The sequence below is a fragment of the Ctenocephalides felis genome, unplaced genomic scaffold (assembly GCF_003426905.1).
Source record: "Ctenocephalides felis isolate EL2017-DRISC unplaced genomic scaffold, ASM342690v1 CF-g0.4_SCAFFOLD_00845, whole genome shotgun sequence".
In the NCBI taxonomy this organism is placed as follows: Eukaryota; Metazoa; Arthropoda; class Insecta; order Siphonaptera; family Pulicidae; genus Ctenocephalides; species Ctenocephalides felis.
The window spans coordinates 92275829-92297453 of NW_020536999.1; the positions used below are offsets into that span (position 1 = coordinate 92275829).

At 28.7% G+C, this 21625-nt stretch overlaps 1 protein-coding gene across 1 annotated transcript in view; it reads left to right on the top strand.

The window, feature by feature from the left end:
- Nucleotides 1-4236: 4236 nt before the first annotated feature.
- LOC113363025 (helicase domino) overlaps nt 4237-21625 on the top strand; it is a gene marked incomplete at its 5' end in the record, with an annotated part of 61874 nt that continues 44485 nt past the window's right edge. Inside the window, 13 exon segments of the mRNA XM_026605516.1 lie at nt 4237-4340; nt 4425-4821; nt 11050-11362; nt 12818-13170; nt 14554-14669; nt 14788-14973; nt 15061-15382; nt 17125-17444; nt 18008-18142; nt 18883-19012; nt 19557-19660; nt 20219-20429; nt 21043-21120. Coding sequence (XP_026461301.1) covers nt 4248-4340; nt 4425-4821; nt 11050-11362; nt 12818-13170; nt 14554-14669; nt 14788-14973; nt 15061-15382; nt 17125-17444; nt 18008-18142; nt 18883-19012; nt 19557-19660; nt 20219-20429; nt 21043-21120 — 2758 coding nt within the window.

Genomic DNA, 21625 nt, shown 5'->3' on the forward strand with positions numbered 1-21625 from the left:
TTTGAATGCAATAAATATTTATATTATTGAGATGAGTCACACTCTTACAGCTCCTGTGTAATATTTTAACATAAATATTGTATTCAATAGTTTAAAAATAGTTTACGAATTATAAATTTTCCTAAATTTTTGTTTCAAATTTTCCAACAGAATTTTCTTCTGGCTTTTGGTTTTTGGCTTTTGGCCAACGATTTATGATCCTAAACATGTGTTGGAATTTTTAGAAAATAATTATCGACATTTGATAATATGTTTATTCAAAGTAATTTTTCCATTAAAATTTGGATGCTTTATATTATATATCGATATTACAACATAATAAGGTAAAATTAAAAATTATGTGTATTGAAATATGTAAAGAAAAATATATACAAAAATATTTTCTCAAAAAAGAGTCCTGACAGAAAAATGAAATGATAAAAATGTATATATATATTCTATTTATAAATTTATAATAAACTATTTCATTTATAGACACTTTTAAACATATATTTTTAATAGTAATTGAATCATTTGTCTCTGAAAATTAAAATTAATATTCTAATGTTTTAAATTTAATAATACTGTATATATATATTTTTATTTTTGTCGTTTTTCATTTAAAAATTATTTATTTATTTTGTATTATTACTTTGTAAAAAAAATTAAATGATCATTTTTAATACTAATATTTTTAATAATTTTATAATTATGCATATATAAATATATATATATATATATATATATATATATATATATATATTGTTTTTATGTGTTTATGTATGTTTGCGTACAAATGTGTGCATGTTGTATATTTGTCTATAAGTGTGTGTGTGTGTGTATGTATGTATATTTGTCTACAAATGTGTGTATGTATGTATATATTTGTCTACAAATGTGTGTATGCATGTATATTTGTCTACAAATGTATGTGTGTATGTATATTTGTCTACAAATGTGTGTATGTATGAACATATATGTGTACAAATGTGTGTATGTATGTATATTTGTCTACAAATGTGTGTATGTATGTATATTTGTCTACTAATGAGTATATGTATGTTTTTTGTCTACAAATGTGTGTATGCATGTATATTCGTCTACAAATGAGTGTATGTATGTTTTTTTGTCTACAAATGTGTGTATGCATGTATGTATATTTGTCTACAAATGTGTATGTGTATGTATATTAGTCTACAAATGTGTGTATGTATGTATATTTGTCTACAAATGAGTGTATGTATGTATATTTGTCTACAAATGAGTGTATGTATGTATATATATATATATATATATATAATATATATATTTGTCTACAAATGTGTGTATGTATGTGTATTCGTCTACAAATGTGTGTATGCATGTATATTTGTCTACAAATGTTTGTATATATGTATATTCGTCTACAAATGTTTGTATGTATGTATATGCGCCTACAAATGTGTATATGTATGTATATTTGTCTATAAATATGTATGCATATGTATATTCGTGTATAAATGTGGGAGTATGTGCGTATTTGTGTATATTTTTATAAATATAAGTTTGTGCTTAAATAAATATATGTATATGTATATGCACACCTCTATATAAATGTGTGTATATACAAAATAAGTTTGAGCATAAATGTATATATGTATATGTATATGCACACCGTTATGTATAAATGTGTGTAAATACAAATAAGTTTGTGCAAAAATGTATATATGTATATGTATATGCATACTTTACATTATTACCAGGAACGCTTCTAGGGTTCTCAGCGCCCTCATGCCATTTTTTTTTCTAGAGCCTCCTCCCCTATTATTTTACCTGTTTTAACAGTTTATTATTAAAATTATTAATTAATATTTGGCTTTTGAAACGTTTTACTTATTTATTTTCATGCGATTTATTCTATTGAGCAAATCATAGAGAGCAAATAAATTCTTGTCTTTCATTATTAAACATAACCATAGTCCATAACACTGGTACTTCATGTTGGATTATTTTAATTTAATTGTTTATTATTTAAGATATCCAAAATTGCATCTTAAACTTCTCCTAATTCGTGAGAGCCGAATTGTATGTATTCATCTTTACTTTTCCATCTGTTATTTTAAAGTGAATTTTCTATTTTATTGTATTTTAAAAATATTGTGCAAAGATTAGTAAAAGATGCAAAGAAATTATATATTTCTCGAATGATACTGAAAAAAAAACAACTATATTGAAAATTTCAAATTCAAAGCTTGTGTTGGCGCCCCCTAAAACGTGCGCTTGTATTTTTCGCATGCGTCGCATTAAAGGCAGGACCGGCCCTGATTTTTACTTAATTTCATATTTTAAGTGAAATAATTTGTCAAATCCTGTTCATCTGCCATACACATACTGCTTCTTATATTATTTTAATTTCTGGCACATCCCAGCTACTTTTGGCAATAATAATATAGACATATCATTTTTCTTATTAATAATCATGAATTTATTATACATATTCTAATATTGTCCAGGCTCATAAGTAAATTGAAATTTTTGGCAAATGTCAGTCTTCACTTGTTTTTAATGTCAAACTATGCCTTAAATATTTTCAAGGTCAAACAATGATAAGCGGTTTTTTGCAATTTTTTCCATTTATTTCTACAATCTAACTATATTTCTATGAATCTAAAAAATCTAGAAAATTTTCCGAGCAAACTTCAGGAAGATTCATGAAAATCCGAATAATCATTTAGGAGGAGTATATTTACATACATCATTACAGAAGAATTTAATATATATAACATATATATATATATATATATATATATATATATATATATATATATATATACATGAAAACAAAGATAATTTGCTGACAAATGCTCCTATCATTGTTCTATAGCATCTGCAATTGATTTGGCTTTGTAATGCTTTACAAACATGTGTATGTACTTGTGTATATATGCCACTAATTGAATAATTGTTGCTCAATTTATATTTATTTTTCATATTGGAATCATAGAATAGAATATCGAGTATTTTATTTTTAATAATAATAATAATAAATGGTAGTGTGCCCGAAGGCAGGTCCATGGTGTGAGAGCTACAACAACAAATGATTTCCTTGCCCTTCATACCATTACCACTATTATCTATCCCAACTTTTTTAAATTTTTTTTAATATATTTTTAATAATATAGAATTAAATTTAATTAATTTATGAATGGTTCAATAACACAATTAGCTATTCTTTTAATAATTAATTCAGAAATTAAAATAAATTTCATAATATAATATACTAATAATCATTGAATTATTTGAATTGTTAATTTGTATTTAAGTAATTTTTAATATTAATATTAAATTATTAAAAAAGTATATTATATTATAAGCTCAAGTTTCTTCAAGTGTTTTGTTTTGTTCCATATGGTCTTGAATGAATCACAAAAACTTTCAGTAAATATATATCTACTTAACAACGTACTTTCAACTTCAATTTTACAATCATTTATTGATTTCTATACATTATCTCTTTTTGCAACATAATCCAACTGCTAATTTCCAGAGCAACCTCAATTATCAATCAAAATTAAGGGGGTTGTTTGTTTTTTCTTTTGCAAAAAATGCAAGGTTTTTTTTGTTTTTGTTTTTCTCGAAATGTATTTATCATAAAGACATGCGTTTTTTTTTTAAACAAAAATTACAAAATCATAGAATATTACGAAATTTTCTTTTTTTTTTGCTATCATTTTTTAACCAGGGGCGGCCAAAATCAGCCTTGCAAAATCGATCTTTTATTGCAGTGGTGAACAAATTAAAAAAAAATGTCGATCCGACTTGTAGTTTTTTTTTAATTTGTGGCACCGCATTGAAAAAAGTCAATTTGAGAAAAAACGTATTTAAAGTTTTTAATATAATGTACTAAATACATCATTTAATTTAATGTACTAAATATACACCGTGGTTTTCAAAGATGCTGACACATTAAAAAGGTCATGTGCATGAGGTATTATAATGAAAAAGAGAGCAGCTGGCATACAATAGCTCGCGGAGCGATGAAAAAAACGGTTTTAGAGGATGATACATATAGAGATATGTATATCTATAACTTCGTCAAAAAAATAGATATTGAGATGATTTTTTTAAATAATTCTAAGGTTTTTAGTTTTCATAATATCAAAAAATCTCAAAATCGAAAAAAAAAATAAAAACCCAACAACCGCCTTAAATTTAAAATATATATTTTTTTGCTATATTTTATAAAGGTATAAATGTTTATTTAATGATTTTTTCCAGTGGCGCGTAAAATGAGCGACAGGGTTGGCCAGAGCTCGTCCGCCCCTGCCCCTCGCGCCACGCTGGGGCAGGGGGGGGTCGACCAAACCACTCAACCACTCCAGGTAAATAATAATAAATTAAATAAATAATAATTACCAATATTGAGAATAATCAATCATTTATTAATGTGTTTCTTCTCTCCCCAGTCGATCAGAAAATCATCAATCTCAGATTCCCTAGGCGGTCAGAGCGTTCGGCAGCTGCTGACCGCCGGAGGTCAGTCCAGGACAACGACGAGTGTCAGCAGTGCCAACCATCCATCGATCAACATCAGCAGTGGTTTGAATCCGATTAATGCCAGTGTCAGTAGTAGTAGTAGTGTTTGTGGTGAAACGAACAAAACTATGACGCCGATAAATAGGACTAGTAGTAATATTAGTAGTAGTAGTAGCACTAGTGGTGTGTCGAATATCAGTGTCAGCGGCCAACACAGTCGGGGGCAGAGCCCGTTTTCGAACAGAGTGCAGGGTCTGCAGTTGGGAGGCAGGCAGGTCGGTAGCAGTGCCAGTTTGGAGTCACCGGAGATCGCACAGAGATTGCAAGGTAAGGGATAAGGGATAGATGTGAACATACACAATATAAGGTGTAGTAACAAGAAATCTATTATTTTTCCAATTGTTTTTTTTTATCTATTAAGTCCCATCAGGGATGGGACCAAATCCAAAATTGAATTTAAAGAAAGCTATTGCCCAAAAGCGGCCAATGGGAGGAAAATGGTGTTCCACAACACATCATTAGTGACACCAAGTGATTACCATCTGTTCCTTGATATGGTCTTCCGGCCAATGGGAGGAAAATGGTGTTCTACAACACATCATTAGTGATACCAAGTGATTACCATCTGTTCCTTGATATGGTCTTGCGGCCAATGGGAGGAAAATGGTGTTCTACAACACATCATTAGTGATACCAAGTGATTACTATCTGTTCCTTGATCTGGTTCATGGATGGTGAAAAAATCGCTTCAAGAAAGGCTTGTGAAAATCATCTGTATCATTTTTTGCCAATAGGGTTGAGGGCTTCTGATAGACTCACCAAGATACTTCAGGAACTTGGTTGGGAGGTTCTTATAGTATGGACCTGGCACCAAGCAATTACCATCTGTTCCTTGATCTGGTCCATGACAAACGCTTATGCTGGTGAAAAATTCGCTCCAAGAGAACCTTGGCAAATCAACTGTATCATTTTTTGCCAATAGGGTTGATGGCTTCTGATGCTTACCATGAAGCTTCAGGAGCTTGGTTGGGAGGTTCTTATGAATCCACCTTATTGTCCAAACCTGGCACCAAGCCATTACCATCTGTTCCTTGATCTGGTTCATGGCTGGTGAAAAATTCGCTCCAAGAGAACCTTGGCAAATCAATTGTATCATTTTTTGCCAATAGGGTTGAAGGCTTTTCATAGACTCACCAAGAAGCTCCAGGAGCTTGGTTGGTAAGTTCTTATGAATCCACCTGGCAGTCCAAACCTGGCACCATGCCATTATCATCTGTTCCTGATCATATGGTCCATGGCAAACAGTTATGCTGGTGAAAAATATGCTTCAAGAGAGGCTTGTGCAAATCAACTGTATCAATTTTCGCCAACAGGAATGAGGGCTTCTTGATAGACTGACCAAGAAGCTCCAGGAGCTTAGTTGGGAGGTTCTTATGAATCCACCTTAAAGTCCAAACCTGGCACCATGCCATTACCATCTATTCCTTGATCTGGTCCATGGCAAACACTTAAGCTGGTGAAAAATTCGCTTCAAGAGAGGCTTGTGAAAATCATCTGTATCATGTTTTGCCAATAGGGTTGAGGGCTTCTGACAATCACCAAGAAGCTCCAGGAGCTTGGTTGGGAGGTTCTTATGAATGCACCTTATAGTCTGGACTTGGCACCAAACGATTACAATCTGTTTTTTGATCTGGTGAAAAATTCTCTTTGAGATAGGTGAAAATGGTCTCAACTGTCTCAATTTTTGGCCAATAGGGATGAGGGCACAATGATATTACCTTCAAAGTATAGTTATTTAAGCCTTCAACATCCATGACAAAATAATAGATTTCTTATTACTACACCTTACATGCTGTTTAATTTGACAACATAGTTTTTTTTTTTTTTTTTTGAAAATCTCCAGAATTAAATATGAACCCACATATAGAATTATCATTTTATTCATATTTCTTTTCTACATATTTTCTCCGAACAAACTTTTTATGTAACTTATCTATATTTGAATATCTTTATTTTTATATATGTGTTTATGTATTATTGAACATTAATAATAAAATTATAATAACAAATATTTTATTCATAAATTTTTAAAACATATTCTCTTCTATTTATATTTAATATTATACAGATAATTATATATTTTTAATTATATATTTTTCTTATTTCTATATAATTATTATTGTTCATAAATCATAATTGATTCGAACACAATGCATGCATTTTGTTAGTAATTAATTAAATTTCTTAATTAATATTGCTAATTAGTATGTTGAGATCGAGATGCTTCTCCATATTTCACTAAAGATTACTTATTTAAATGCTCGAATGGTACATTTTAACATTTCTTCCAAGAAAATAGAAGAAATAAATTATTTTTTTATATCATTTGCCTATTGTGGTACAAATACAGATTATAAAAAATAAGTTTTTTATGCAAACATCCATCCAGTTTTTTGATAAAAAAGTTATTGTTTACTTAAAAAGAAGGATGATTGCTCTCACCATTGCTTTCAAAATGTTATAATATTGTTAATAATAATTTTAAAAATAGGCTATAAAAATGTAGTTTATTATAAATTCGTTTATTTAATTTCTTTTCTTTGAATGTCTACGTTTTTTATGTGCACGAAAACCTAAAAAGCCCGTACCACGGAATTCCTGCAAGAAGATAATTTCTGTCTAAATTGGTACAAGAAATCCAAAAAATACAAATCGAGAGAGCATCATGCACTTTGAGGTTTCAAATTTACATTTTTCATTTTTTGACCTGAATTACTGGTCCATATTCCTGCTGCTTTTCTTCCAAGCAGCAGGTGATGCAGCATTCTTTAGGTTTGGCCTGCTGCTGGTTCAGATCTGTTTCTTTGACACCATGAGGCATGCATTGGGTGAAGTCTGATGATATCACCAGAACCTTGAAAAAGGAAAAAAGAAATTTTTCATATTTTAAAAATATACAAGTCATAATTATAAAATCACTTACAGTAATTAGCACAATACAGTAATTATTTCTAACACATACAGTAATCTTTCGTATAACAGAGAGCCTACGTATTTCGTAGAACATACTTTGTTCATAAACAAAGACACAAGGGATTCACCATTGACAACGATTACCGAACTATAGCCTGACCTTCCGAATGATTCCGAACCGACCCGAAAACGTTCTATAAAGGAACATTTTTGAAAACTAGTGGCGCATGGCCACTTCCCTTACCGTAAACTAAATTATTAAAAAATATCTGTGCAAAACTTTGAAAAAATTCGATTTTTGAGATTTTGAAATTTTTGGAAAAATTTGATTATATTATGTTTTGATTTTGTTTGTATTTCGAATTTTTTTTAAGATTTTGAATATTGGCCGACTTACAGTCGAAATATCAAAGCGCGAAGGCGCCGCGTAGTCGTGAACGTGTAAACATTAGTACGGAACCCATATAATCGTACACAAAATTTGTACTTATTATTATAATCATTATAAAATATCTGATAATACGATGTACATATGTCTAGTGTTCATTTTTGACCGCCATATAGCATTATTTTTTACTTTTTTATTGGATCTCCGGAGGCGCTGGACCTGCCTTTACAAAAATTTCACCAGTTGTTCATTTTGTCAATACAAGTAAAATGTTTTTTGTATTTAAATCGGACGCTGCGTTGTCTAAAATACAAGACTGAAATACCATTTTTGGCACTTTTTGCTCCGTATCTCCGAAACGGCTAGACCTGCCTTTTGCCAAAAACTAATCAGCAGGTTTCCTTATCAATAGGATTGATTGCTTTGTGAATTATTCAAATCGGTGGATCCGTGTTCGCGTAATCGTCGACGAAAATTTGTATCCTCACACACACACATGCACCCATTTTTTCTAAGGTATGCCAAAATGTTCAGAAACCTCTGAAACGTAAAGATATATGAAAGACTAAAGGACTTCTACTGTATTTCTATCACAATATCATAATATTTCAATTATAAATCTAATAGTAAATAATATAGTTTAAAAATTCAATAATCGAGTAATTAGAATGTTCTGTAAATTATCTCTTGCCAGTTGTGTTGCAAACATTCCTTGTTTTACAATTATATTTCTTTTTCGTCACATGTTTTTATTAAAAAGCTTCGAAACGCATTCTAAAAAACAAATTTGCATCAAAAATGCCATTGTGTTTATTTATTGCCTTATCATATTGTAGTTTAATGAAACAGGCTTCAGCAAATCGTCTTCTGAACATTTATTTTTCAAAATGCGGCATAATCGGTTTAAAAAAACTATATTCTATTTATGTGTTAGTGCATTCAATAAACATAGTTTTAAAATATTTGTAATTTTTGGAACCATTTTTGTGTTGTTGAAGGCGTTTATTTAAATTTTGGCTAGATTTACCTATATTTATTGAGTCACAATCTAAGCAATTTATTTGCAACTTGAGCCCGATGCAGTTGACGCCAGTATTTCTGGTAACAGATTTTCTGTCAAGCTTTTATCTTAAGATGAGTGTATTTAAACGTGACATATTACTCTAGCATTTTATTATTATTATTTTATTATATATAAATATGAGATAACATAATCACATAGATTTATTGCTAATACATATATGTTTTATGTTTAAATTCCTGACAGAAAATATGTTAGAAGAATAAAGTTAGAAGAATAAAGGCTTCGTGTGCACTGGGCTTTAAGCAATATATAAATATATTACAAACTTACCATGAAAATAGTCACAGCAACAATCACCGTCTTCATTTTACAACAATATTTTCCTAATATTATTATAATAATTTTTATAAATTTGGTCTAATCAATTTCTATCGAATGTTAAATGAATATCATCTGGTCTTTATATATACTTTGATACAAATAAGTTCTCATATACATTTAATTTCATATATAAATATTTATATAATAATATGCAGGGTTTGCAAACATTTTGCGTTGGGAATAAAGAGAAAGGATATCGATTTTTAGGAAAGTTATTTTAAAATATTAAAGTTATTACTTTTATATTAACTGGATGGTTTGAAAGTTACAAGAGAAATAATAAACAAATAAATAAATTATAAAAATAAATAAATAAAAAGATTGTACTGTCGACAGCAATATTTTCTTTGTTTTATATGTTAAAAATATAGTTATATATATTATAGTTTAAATATTTGATAGTTTAAAATTTATTAGAAATTCAATATTTATTTTAGTTGAAGTTACAAATCAATTTTTGTTGTTTGTTCACATGTGCATATTAATTTTTCATATTTATATTTTTGAACTATGTTTGCAAACCACTATATGTGAAATCCACAATTATTTAGTTGCCAACATAATAAAAAATAAATAAATAAATATTATATTTTACATATATATTAAATTATCAATATTATTAATTTATTAAGCTATTTATTAATATGTACATTTATATATTGAAGAATTGACTGTTTCAAAGATTTTACAAAATACATTAGAATCCCTTGAAGCTTTGAATCATGCTTAATACGATTTCCCGTATAATACGCTTTTTCACGTCGGTTCTTACTTAATTTTTTTCTTTAAAAAATTAAACAACATAATATTTTCTCAAAGGTATTTTTATAAAATTTAATAAACACAAGGAAATATTTAATAGAGTAATGTTTTTTCATAAATTTATTTGAAAATTTGTTTTTCTATAAAATTATATAAATATGTTTTTTTATGAAACTATTCATTTAATAATTTATGTTTATAAAAGTATAGTATAATATAATATAATATGAAGTGAAAATAGGCATTTGGAGCTTTGATTCAGTATACGTTCATATCACTATTAGAAATATAGAGGAAAGTCCCGTAACGCCGGACGGCACCAAGCACCGGACACTCTATTTAACACGTATTATTTAAGCGAGTATAAATCATTTTATTTCAAAATACAAGTGAAAGGGGCAGGGGGGGGCACACAGGTATAGTGACGTTTAAGACGATTAAGTTTAATACGGTGTAGAAATATGTTTTTATAATATTAATTATAAATTATGACTTTTTCAACTTGTAAGAAAATGTTGTCCATCCCTTCTGAAAGAAAGAAATTTCCTGCAACGCAAACGTATAAATAAATAAAATAATTTAAAATTTTATTATTATCAAGTAGTTTATTATTTATTTTTGATTTGGTATTTATCGGCGACAAGAATTAATTTTGATCGACCTTGTTTTGCATTTTAGATCTCGCATTTTTCTCCCATTGGACGACGACACGCCTTTGTTTTGTAAAATTCGAATTTCTAAAGTCGATGTTGATAAACTTTCTGATTTGCGATTTATTTCGAAAGAAAAATAAGATGTATTACGTTTTAACACACACATGGATACATACATACTGGATAACCTGAAAATATAGATCAAAATATGTTACCAATTGAAAATAGCCCATTTCGGGCACTGCGGTGTGAAATGGCAATCGAAATTCCCTGAAACGAGTTAGAAATTAACTAATCTCACGGACCTGCCCCAGGGCAGGTACTACCCACTATCTATTAATATTAATATTAATTTATCCATTATCATTTTCCAGGTAATCCATTAAAACGTCCAGCCCAAGACCCTGCAACCAACCTCACCAGCACATCAACACCCATTAGTGGCAGTTCGACACCAAGACTTCATGCCTCCAACCAGTCTCATGCTGTCAGTCACAGTTTGTCATCGAATGTGGAACCAGTGGCCAGGAAGAGATTGAAAATGACATCAGAAAACGAATGTGATACAAAACAACAGCACCTGCCTCTCACAACACAGCAGCCTGTGCTGCTGGACTTGGATTTGAAGTCAAAAGTCAGATTCATCGAGGAGCAGAATATGAGATACTTGCATAAAATTAGAGACGAGTAAGTGGAATGGAATTTCATGTTTGAGTATGGTTAAATTTATTTAAAAGTTCAAAATGGATCTTAAAGCTGGTGGATTATTATTAACTTCCCGAAGGAGAAGTTTATGTTTTCATCAAAAAATCCGATTCTCTAATTTTTTGTTTTCTCGACGTTTTAAGCCATTCTGAATCGAATGAGACCAAATTTGGAAAATGTGTGTGTGTGTGTATGTATGTGAACAGATTTTTTGCCGTAAATCGACGTTTTCTCGAAAACGGCTGGGCCGATTTCAAAAATTTAAAAACCATTCTATGTATCTCGACGAAAACTATTGTTTGTCATTTTTGTGCGAAGATCGACCAAGCCGTTTCTTTATAAATCGCAGAAATGAAAAATTTTTCGTCTACGTTTTAGCCCGCAATTCTGAATCGATTTTGAAAATTCAAAAACCGTTCGAAAGATATTGGTTGGGAATCGTGCTGATTAATTTTTGGTAGAGATCGGCCGGGCCGTTTTCTTGTAATAAAGTTTTTCAAAAAAAATTTCGACGCTTTTTATGATTATTTTTTGACGGTGGATACCATAGTCTTCTAGATCATACTAAAATATTACGGCCCTACGACAACTGGTTCAGCTTTAAAAATTCGTCAAAGTTTGCAAAAATTAGTATCGTTTTTTGGCATTTGTCAAAATTAGACTTTTGATCGACGTTTTCTCTAAAACGCCTGAACCGATTTTAGAAATTTAAAAGCCATTTGATGTATTTCGGTGAGGATTATCGTTTGTCAGTTTTGTGCGACGATCTGCCAAGCCGTTTCTTTGCAATTTGAAAAAAAGTGTTAAACTTTTCGTCCACATTTAAGCTCATCCTACTGAACCGATTTTAAAAAATCAAAAACTGTTCGAAAGATAATATTTGGGAATGGTACTGATTAATTTTAGGTGAAAATCTACCGAGCCGTTTCTTGTAATTAACTGTTGAAAAAAAAAATTAAGCCGATTTTCATGGAACTTTTTTTGGCGATATACATCATGGTCTTATAGAACTTACTGTAATATTACGGCCTTACGACAAGTAGTTTAATTTTAAAAATTCGTCAAACTTTGCTAAAATTATTATCGTTTTGTTTTTTTAAAGTAGGATTGATGAAGTATGTTATTTATACTTTTTTTTATTAAGTCGATTATTTACACATATCGGGAAGTTCATGTAACTTGCCTCAAAGCTAAATACGAAACCAACTAGTTTAGGATTTTTTTGCACTGACGATCAGCGATTGCGATTTAATATTGCTCCTTGCTTTTGCAGCAGTGCTAGATTATAAAAAATTAAAGGCATGAACCAGCAAAGTTCACAAACAATTTTATTTCGTGATTTTTCTAGAATTTGTGCCACATTTAAATATAACTTTATATAACCAATTATCAACTACATATTCATCAATTAATCACCATAATTTTTCTATCTTCTAGTTACAATAAAGATCTGATGGAACTCTATTACCTGACAGTGATAGATGGCAACATAATGGATCTCTTCACCTTCTACCGATCATCAAAAACCCACACACAAGCCTATCTGCAATTTCTGGAACAGCACAGGATCATTTCCAAAGCTGATGACGTCGAATCAGGAGTAGCAGCCTCACAATTGGCAGCTCTGATGTCGAATAAGAGCTCGGCGTCTTCACTTTTAATGGATATTGATAAGAAAACATCGATTTCCAGTGGTAATGATGTATCGAGTAGATTGAGTAGTAGCAGTATGGATGTGTCGTCTATTAATGATGTGTCCATGTCATCGCAGGTTGTTCAACTTAAGACTGGTGAGATAATTGAAACATAATATAAAAATTGGTAACACTTGACATTGTTCTAACAAAAAAATGGTTTAATGAATTTTTATGATATCAAATATTATTTATGTTGTATATTTTTTTGTATTTAACTATGATTTTAAACTGCACTGAGATGCTGTAAGGCATTATTTTATGAAAAATGTGATTAATTATTTAATTTTAATGAATGCTTTTAATGAATTTTTATAATATCAAATATCTTGTTTATGTTGTATATTTTTTCGTATTTAACTATGATTTTAAACTGCACTGAGATGCTGTAAGGCAATATTTTATGACAAATATGATGAATTATTTAATTTAGTATAAATTTTCCAAATATTTGATTCAGATCAGATTGATTTTTAAAATTGCAAATAATAACATACATTAAATAAATGACAAAAATACTCTTTCAACGCTCCTTGGTCTATTTATTACAATTTCGATTTTAAAGTGTACTGAGATGCTGCAAGGCAATGTTATATAAATAATATCTTAGTGCATTTAATTTTGTACCAGCCTGCCTAATATTTCATTCATATCAGACAGATTTTTAAGATTGGATTTGGAATACTAAATAAGTATGTCTTCAGATATTATTTTAGCGCGCTCTGATTTATTTTTTATTCTTACTTGCGATTTTAAAGTGCATTGGGATGCTGTAAGGCAATATTATATCAAATACCATGATAGTGTATTAAATTTTGTGCAGAAATTTGTCAAATTTTCTATTCTGATCAGGCAATTTTTTTATGTTGTAAACATATTAAATAATTGTCAAAATGATGCTTTTCCACATTCTGATCTACTTTATATTTCAAAATGATGCTTTTTCCACATTCTGATCTACTTTATATTTTCAATTGCGATTTTAAAGTGTACTAGGATGGTGCAGGTCAAAAATATGATGGAAAATTTTGTACAAATTTTCTAAATATTTCGTTTTGATCAGACTAATTTTAAAAAATCCAAATAAAATGTTGAATAAATCGTCGTCTAATGTTCTTTTAACGTGTTCTGGTCTAATTTTTATCTGCAATTGCAATTTTAAAGAGTACTGAGATGATGTGAGGCAATATTAGATAAAATATATAATAGATTATTTAATTTCGTACAAATTTGCCAAATATTTTGTTCTGATCTGAACGAATTTTTAAATTGCAAATAAAAATTTGCAAAAAATAATTAAAATTTAATTTTGTGATGTATAGATGAAATACTAAGTAATTTTTTTATTTGCAATTACAATTTTGAAGTGTACTGGGATGCTATAAGGCAATATTATATTGATTTATCAATAAAATTGTTGCTCTTTACATGGCGCAGAGGGCTTCAATTTAAATTTACATTTATTATTTTATTTTTTAGATATTTCACTAAATTCGAGCAATTTGCCTGACAGGCGCATATCCACATCGTCACAAGCTGTTAACAAAAGTTTATCGAGCAGTAATCAAGAACAGATTGCTGAAAAAGCTAAACAAGTAATATTTAGTAATTAACAACTATTTTTTAAAAATATTTAAACTATAAACTTAAAAAAATGACTCATAACTTGCCAGGACTTTCTCTACAATTTTTGTATTTTTTATCTGTTTTCAGGAGGCCTATGTTGTCCAAAGGGTGGCAGAACTTCAAAAAGAAGGCCTATGGTCTGAAAAAAGATTGCCTAAACTTCAAGAACCCACAAGAAATAAAGTACATTGGGATTATTTATTAGAAGAAATGTTGTGGCTGGCGACTGATTACGCACAGGAACGAAAATGGAAAAAGAAAGCTGCCAAAATGGTAAATTGATGATAAACTAATTTACTAAAAGTGTAATAATTATATATATAAAAATAAATATGTATAATGATTCGAATATTTTTTTAGTGTGCGCGGATGGTCCAGAAACACTTCCAAGACAAATCTGCTCAGGCGCAAAAAGCAGAAAAATCCGAAGAGCAGCATCGACGACGCCTGGCAGGTTTCATATCAAAAGAAATCAAAATGTTTTGGTCAAACGCCCAGAAAATCGTCGAATTCAAACAAAAGACGAGGCTGGACGAGACCAGGAAGAGGGCTTTGAACCAGCATCTCAGTTTCATCGTCGATCAGACGGAAATGTATTCAAAATCTTTGGCCAAGGGGATGAATCAGAAGAAAGCTGCACAACCTTCAAATGAGGGAGACGATTCTAGAAATATCAGTGATGGTAAATAAACATTTTATTTATATATATATATATATATATATATATATATATCTTATATATAAAAATGGAGCTCTCTTTCAAATGTCCGAATAAAACTCGAAAACGGCTGAATCGATTTGGCCAGTCTTAGCCTTGAAAAATTCGTGCCAATCCAGAGAAAGTCCAAAAAGTGAGAAATTATTTCAAATCCGCGTAGAAAGTTTACATTTTTAATTTGAAAATTTTTGTAGAAGCGTAATTTAAATAAAACAATGGACGGTGGCAATTTCGTGAAATGTCAAACGCTTTTGACAGATGATGTTCAATTACGTTTAATAGGATGTTTTACGCGAATATTATTTATTTATGATAAATTTGTAGTAAGTAGTTTTGTTTGTAATTTTATTTATATACAAAAACGTTAGTAAACGGGCCGCAAGTGTTACTAGAGACTCAAAATATAAACTTTTTTGATATGTTAATATGAAAATGCACTTTTTGGCATATTTTTCTCAAACACGGTGCTCTGAAAGATCTCATTTGTATAATTATATACTCATTGGTATTCATAAAACATTTTCTAGGTTATATTATTTTTTTTCTATGTTATTTAAATTCAGAACCTAAATTTGGTATCGATCAAATGGACATTTTGTCGAATAACATTTTTCCAGTTAAAATTTCCCAGAATTTATCGAAGAATAGATAGTAATATATGAAGGTTCAGGGTTAAAAAGGTCCACCACCGATATGTCAAAAATCAGTAAAGTTAAGCATTGTTCAACAACAATATTTGAAAGTAGAAGAAAAAAGATGTATAACCAGCTATAACCTTGATTTGAAAACGGTAATCTTTGAAATGGGGGATATAAACGGTAATCTTTGAATATCCATAATAAAAGTATTTTCTTTTTAGTTAAAAATATAATTATTTTGTAAAATACCTTTAAAATTATAATAAGGCTTTGAACCTTTTTGCCTCCTGCCCGTTTCAAGTTACCCCGCCTATAATGTAAAAAGGTCTATAAGGTAAAAATGGCAGTTTCACTAAATGTAGTCAGATAATTGTTCATTTGAAATAAGTTATTTGTTGTAATACAGTTGGTTTGGTTTTCACAATATAGTTTATATTTACTCAAAGTCAAATTGGACCTTTGTGCCTCGCCTTGCTCTACATATATACTTTTTATTAAATTTACTTTAATTCATCGAATGTTACTTGAAACTTTTCAAAAAGCACGTCAAAGAAGAAATACTTAATACATTTTCTATCTCTCCTCTCAGGAAATTTGAAAATTTTGTATAAGCTCAATAGTAGTATTTACAATTATACACAAAATCCAGAATCCAAAAAAATCTGGAAAACTTGAAACGTAATCAATAAGTCGAAAGACCAAAAAAGACTTGGATGGATTATACCATGATTATACTATGTTTTTTATAGAAAGTGTATAAAACTTCCAGTTTGATTGTATTGACAAAATATAGACAAACTAATTGGGTTTATTGTTTTTATAATTATTCATTGTATATAGCATTCAAACGGCACATCCTCATACACTTTAATACAAGTATTAAATATTTTTGATTCTCTAGAAATTGTTTTGAATACACCTCACTTAGCAAAACAACGATTGCCGGGTCAGCTAGTATATATATATATATATATATATATATATATATATAAAGCTTCATTTATACCTTTTATATATCCTTTTTCTTTAGATAAATATATCCTTTTTCTATATATCCTTTTCCTTTAGATGAATTTGTGCCATCAGACCAATCCCAGAGCGACGACGAATCCACGATCGCCCAAGAGGAATTGGCAGCAGCAGCAGCCGCGGCTGCAGCAGCTGCCAACGTCTCTTCTTCCCGCAGCAGTCGAAGTAATACGGCTGCTGCTGCCTCCAAAATAGTGGATCCGGTGACGGATGAAATTGAAGCTTTGAAGAAGGAATCGGAATTGGATCTGGAAGATGTCCTGAACTCTTTGCCTAGCGATTACTTTGCTAAAAGGGCGAAGGAGATTGCTGGTGAAGAGGGCAGTAGGAGTGAGAGCGAGGCAGAGGAGGAGGAACAGGTAATAATTGAATTTGATAAATGTATTTATTAAATAAAGTATTATTATGATAAAGAGCAAAAAGGTGCAGTGTGGTTTTTAAATATAATTGTATATTTGCCATGATTTGCACTGACAAACTATCAGCAATTGCAATTTAATATTGCTTCTTGTTTTTGCAGCAGTGCTAGATAAAAATGAAGGCATGAACCGACGAATTTCACAAAGAATTTATTTTTGTGATTTTTCTTTTTAGTGCTACATTCTTAGGTTAATTGCTATTTATAATAATAAAATCATGTTATCTTTTATAACTAATAAATAATCATTTGCTAAAAAGTTTATATGAAAAATAAAACGTGATAATACAAACATACAAATAGTACAAAGATATTATTTATCTGTTTAGCAAACAATATTTGTTATTGATATTTCATTTTTTATTTATATATATTTTCTATTATATTACATCTCTATCTTTATATATATGCATTTATTTATGTATATATAAAAATATAGTGATTTAGCTTTTATTTTATTAATGTTTATTCTATTCTTTTCTAATATTATCTTATTGTTTTCAGAAATCAGATGACGATTCAGATTTCAATGGCTCGGACAAAGAAGCAGCTGATATTGAAGACACAATTGATGCTGAAGAGAACATCGAAAAGGATGAAGGTGATTTGGATCATAAAGCTGAAATTGACATGCTAAAGGTAAGTAACTCAATAACCAAAAGCTTATAATAAATTCTACAAATTGAACAATAAATTATAATTAATTATTTAATCAATTACCAAGCATTGATTAATGTTCTGCATTTGTAGTCATAATAAATGATTTATTAACATTTGCTATAATTAATATTTGGGGAATATATACCTGATAAAATTATCTACAAAGTTAGTTTAAACGTTAATTTTGTATGAATTTTAGTTTTATAAAATACTCATTTAAAAATCAACTTTTAAATAAATTCTATGGTTGCTTAGTGTGATTTAAATTTCTTTTAATTTAAATCATGATTAATAAACTATTTATATATATATCTACAGTAATTAAAGTACATAGCAAAATTATAGCTTAAAATCATCTACAAAATATATATATATACTTCTCAAATATTATTTATACTATTTCAAAGATTTGATAAAATTTACTTTTAATCTTAAGTGCATTTTAAAATATTGTTTGTTTTATATACAATTGTTTATAAATATTCATAATAAATTGAGTAAGATTAATAATATAAATAAAATAATTCTGATTTATATAAATAAAAATGTATTACTAAATATTAATATTCATTTTAATTATTTTATATGTAATTTCTCCTTGTATTACTATTTTTATTTTTACTTTTTTTTTTAATTTTATTTTTAACCAGTGCAAATAAATTATATGACATGGTTTTTAATTGTGAAGACAATTTTATTTAACCATCTATTTTTTCTAGGATGATGCTGAAATGGATATTGATGAATTAAGGAAAAAATATGGAATGCCTCCAACGATACAACAGAAATCTCCTAGAAAAGATAAAGAAGCAATCAAAAAGCCAAAAGAGCCTAGTCCTGCAACGTCAGGTAAAATATTATCATTTATTTTATAAAACTGAACAAATGTAGAAAAAAATAATTAAAAACAGTGCTTTCTTGTTTTAAATGCTGTAAAATTATTATTTTTTGTAAAATTTGTATTTTTTGGTTAAACGTTATTTTTTGTTAATCAAAATTGTAACAGTGTTATTTACAAAATTGTTGTGTTTTGTGTTGTACAAAAAAGCAATAATAGTAATAGCTTATGACTTTGAAAACATTAATTTTTAAATTTCTTTCTTTTATGTTTATGCTTTCTCTATAACAAAATTATTTTCAATTGTATTATTACTTTTGCCTGGTTTAAACATATCCTTTCTGATCCATAACTCAAAAAAAACTATTATTTTGGAGTTATTTTTATAATTAATGAAAGGAATATAAATTGAGTGAGACAATTACCAACCATTTGTTTATGGACAAATCAAACAAATGGGTGCTGAATCACTACAAATTATTAATATTTTCAATTCATTTGCAAAATTATACTTTGTATTAAATTTATACTTACATGTGGAATTTTTAATTGCAGATGATGAAGATAGTTTGGATTCGATGTCTGAAAGTTCCTTCGGAGATGAAGATCTTGGACTGAAATCAATCTTGCCCAGTGATGAATCTAAAGTTAAAGAAGAGGTAATAATAATAATTATAATAATAATAATAATATATATATATATATATATATATATATATATATATGTATCTATCTATTTATTTATTATATTTCAGGATAAAGCTGATGTTATTTATATTATTTTTCTGTAATTATTAACTAACAATATTAGTATTATTTAGTTTATTTAAAAAAAAAACTGTTTGCTTCTTTTTGTCTCATTAACAACTTGGATTTCGAAATATTTCGAAAAAGTATCTCAAGAAGGAAACATCCCACATAGTAATAATATTGAAAAAATTACATGAATAATAAAAATGACAATTTCTGCTTTATGATCCAAATTACCTTCATCCTTCTCGATGTTTTCCTCAGCATCAATCGTGTTATAGTTACTAAATTATAGTTTAATTACAGAACAAGATAATTATAAATAATAATAGGTATCCAGAAAAAATAAACTTATTTATATTAAATTAATAATTAATATAATAAATTAATGTTTATTATATTAAACATTATAATTTAAGAAATATTAATTTGCCCTACTAAATTTTACATCTGTCCTTTTCTCCCAGGATGATCGTTCAGAATCGAATGCAGACAGAGACCAGGACGAACTAATGGATAATGTAGCTGCCTTGGCTCAGAGTATCCAGCCGAAAGGAAATACTCTGTCATCTACAAGTGTTGTGACACCCGTGCCATTTTTATTGAAGCATTCGTTGAGAGAATATCAGCACATTGGTTTAGACTGGCTGGTGACTATGTCTGAGAGGAAATTAAACGGTGAGAAGATAACAATAACATATAATTATAATTATATTAATGATAGTTATGGAATTGTGTAAATTTGTGGTAATTCAGTCTCTTATTCAAAATTGTTGTTTTTTGTTGAAATTTGATATCTAGCTGATGTACTGGATGTATTTTGTAGTTGTCTCTATTGTTTTTAGATATAAAGATTAATTTGTCTGAATTTTACAACTTTTTATCAAATTTAAATTTTAACAGAGTTTTGTTCTGGGTTTATAATAAATATGAATAGTTTTTTTTTAAATTCTGTTTAAGGCTTGGAGTACATCATGAAACTGTTTTTTTATTGTTGTGAGATTTGTTAATTTGTTGCTGATTCATTTATAAAAATTTACTTATTACTTATTTTATAAGTTTTGAGACTAGAACCTTTCAGATCCATATCTCTAAATGTAATTATTTATTTAGAGATATTTATTTTTTTAAGGAAAGGAATAGTAATAGGTGAGACAATTACCAACCATTTGTTTATAGATTTCTTGAACAAATGGGTGCTTAATCACTACATTTATAATTTATATGTTTATATAAATTTACTTAAGATTTTAGAATTGTATGTTACTGATATATTAATTTTTATTTTCAGGTATACTAGCTGATGAAATGGGTCTCGGAAAAACCATTCAAACAATTGCACTTCTTGCTCATCTTGCTTGTGCTAAAGGTAATTGATCTTATTATTATTATTAACAGTTACTTGTTAAATGCAATAATTCTAGAAAATTATAGTTATAACACTATTATCAAGAATCCTTTCAGATCCATATCTCTAAATGCATTTATATATTTTAGAGATATTTTTTTATCTAAGGAAAGGAATAGTAATTGGTGAGACAATTACCAACCATTTGTTTGTCGATTTATGGATCAAATGGGTGCTGAATCACTACAATAACTTCATCTTCATATATTATTTTAAAAAACTTTTATTACTAAAATTTAATTTACTTGCGATATGGGAATAAAAATAGAATGGTCTAGAAATTTTTAGTGAATTCATATTAATAATATATTTTATTATCATTGCTTCATACTATTTACAATTGACCACATTTTATTATAATTATTTTTCAATGGAGAAAAATATAAATCGACAATATTTACAGTTGGATTATGGAAACTAACATAAATCACAAAATATTTGAGTTCTAATTTTGAAATATTTTTGC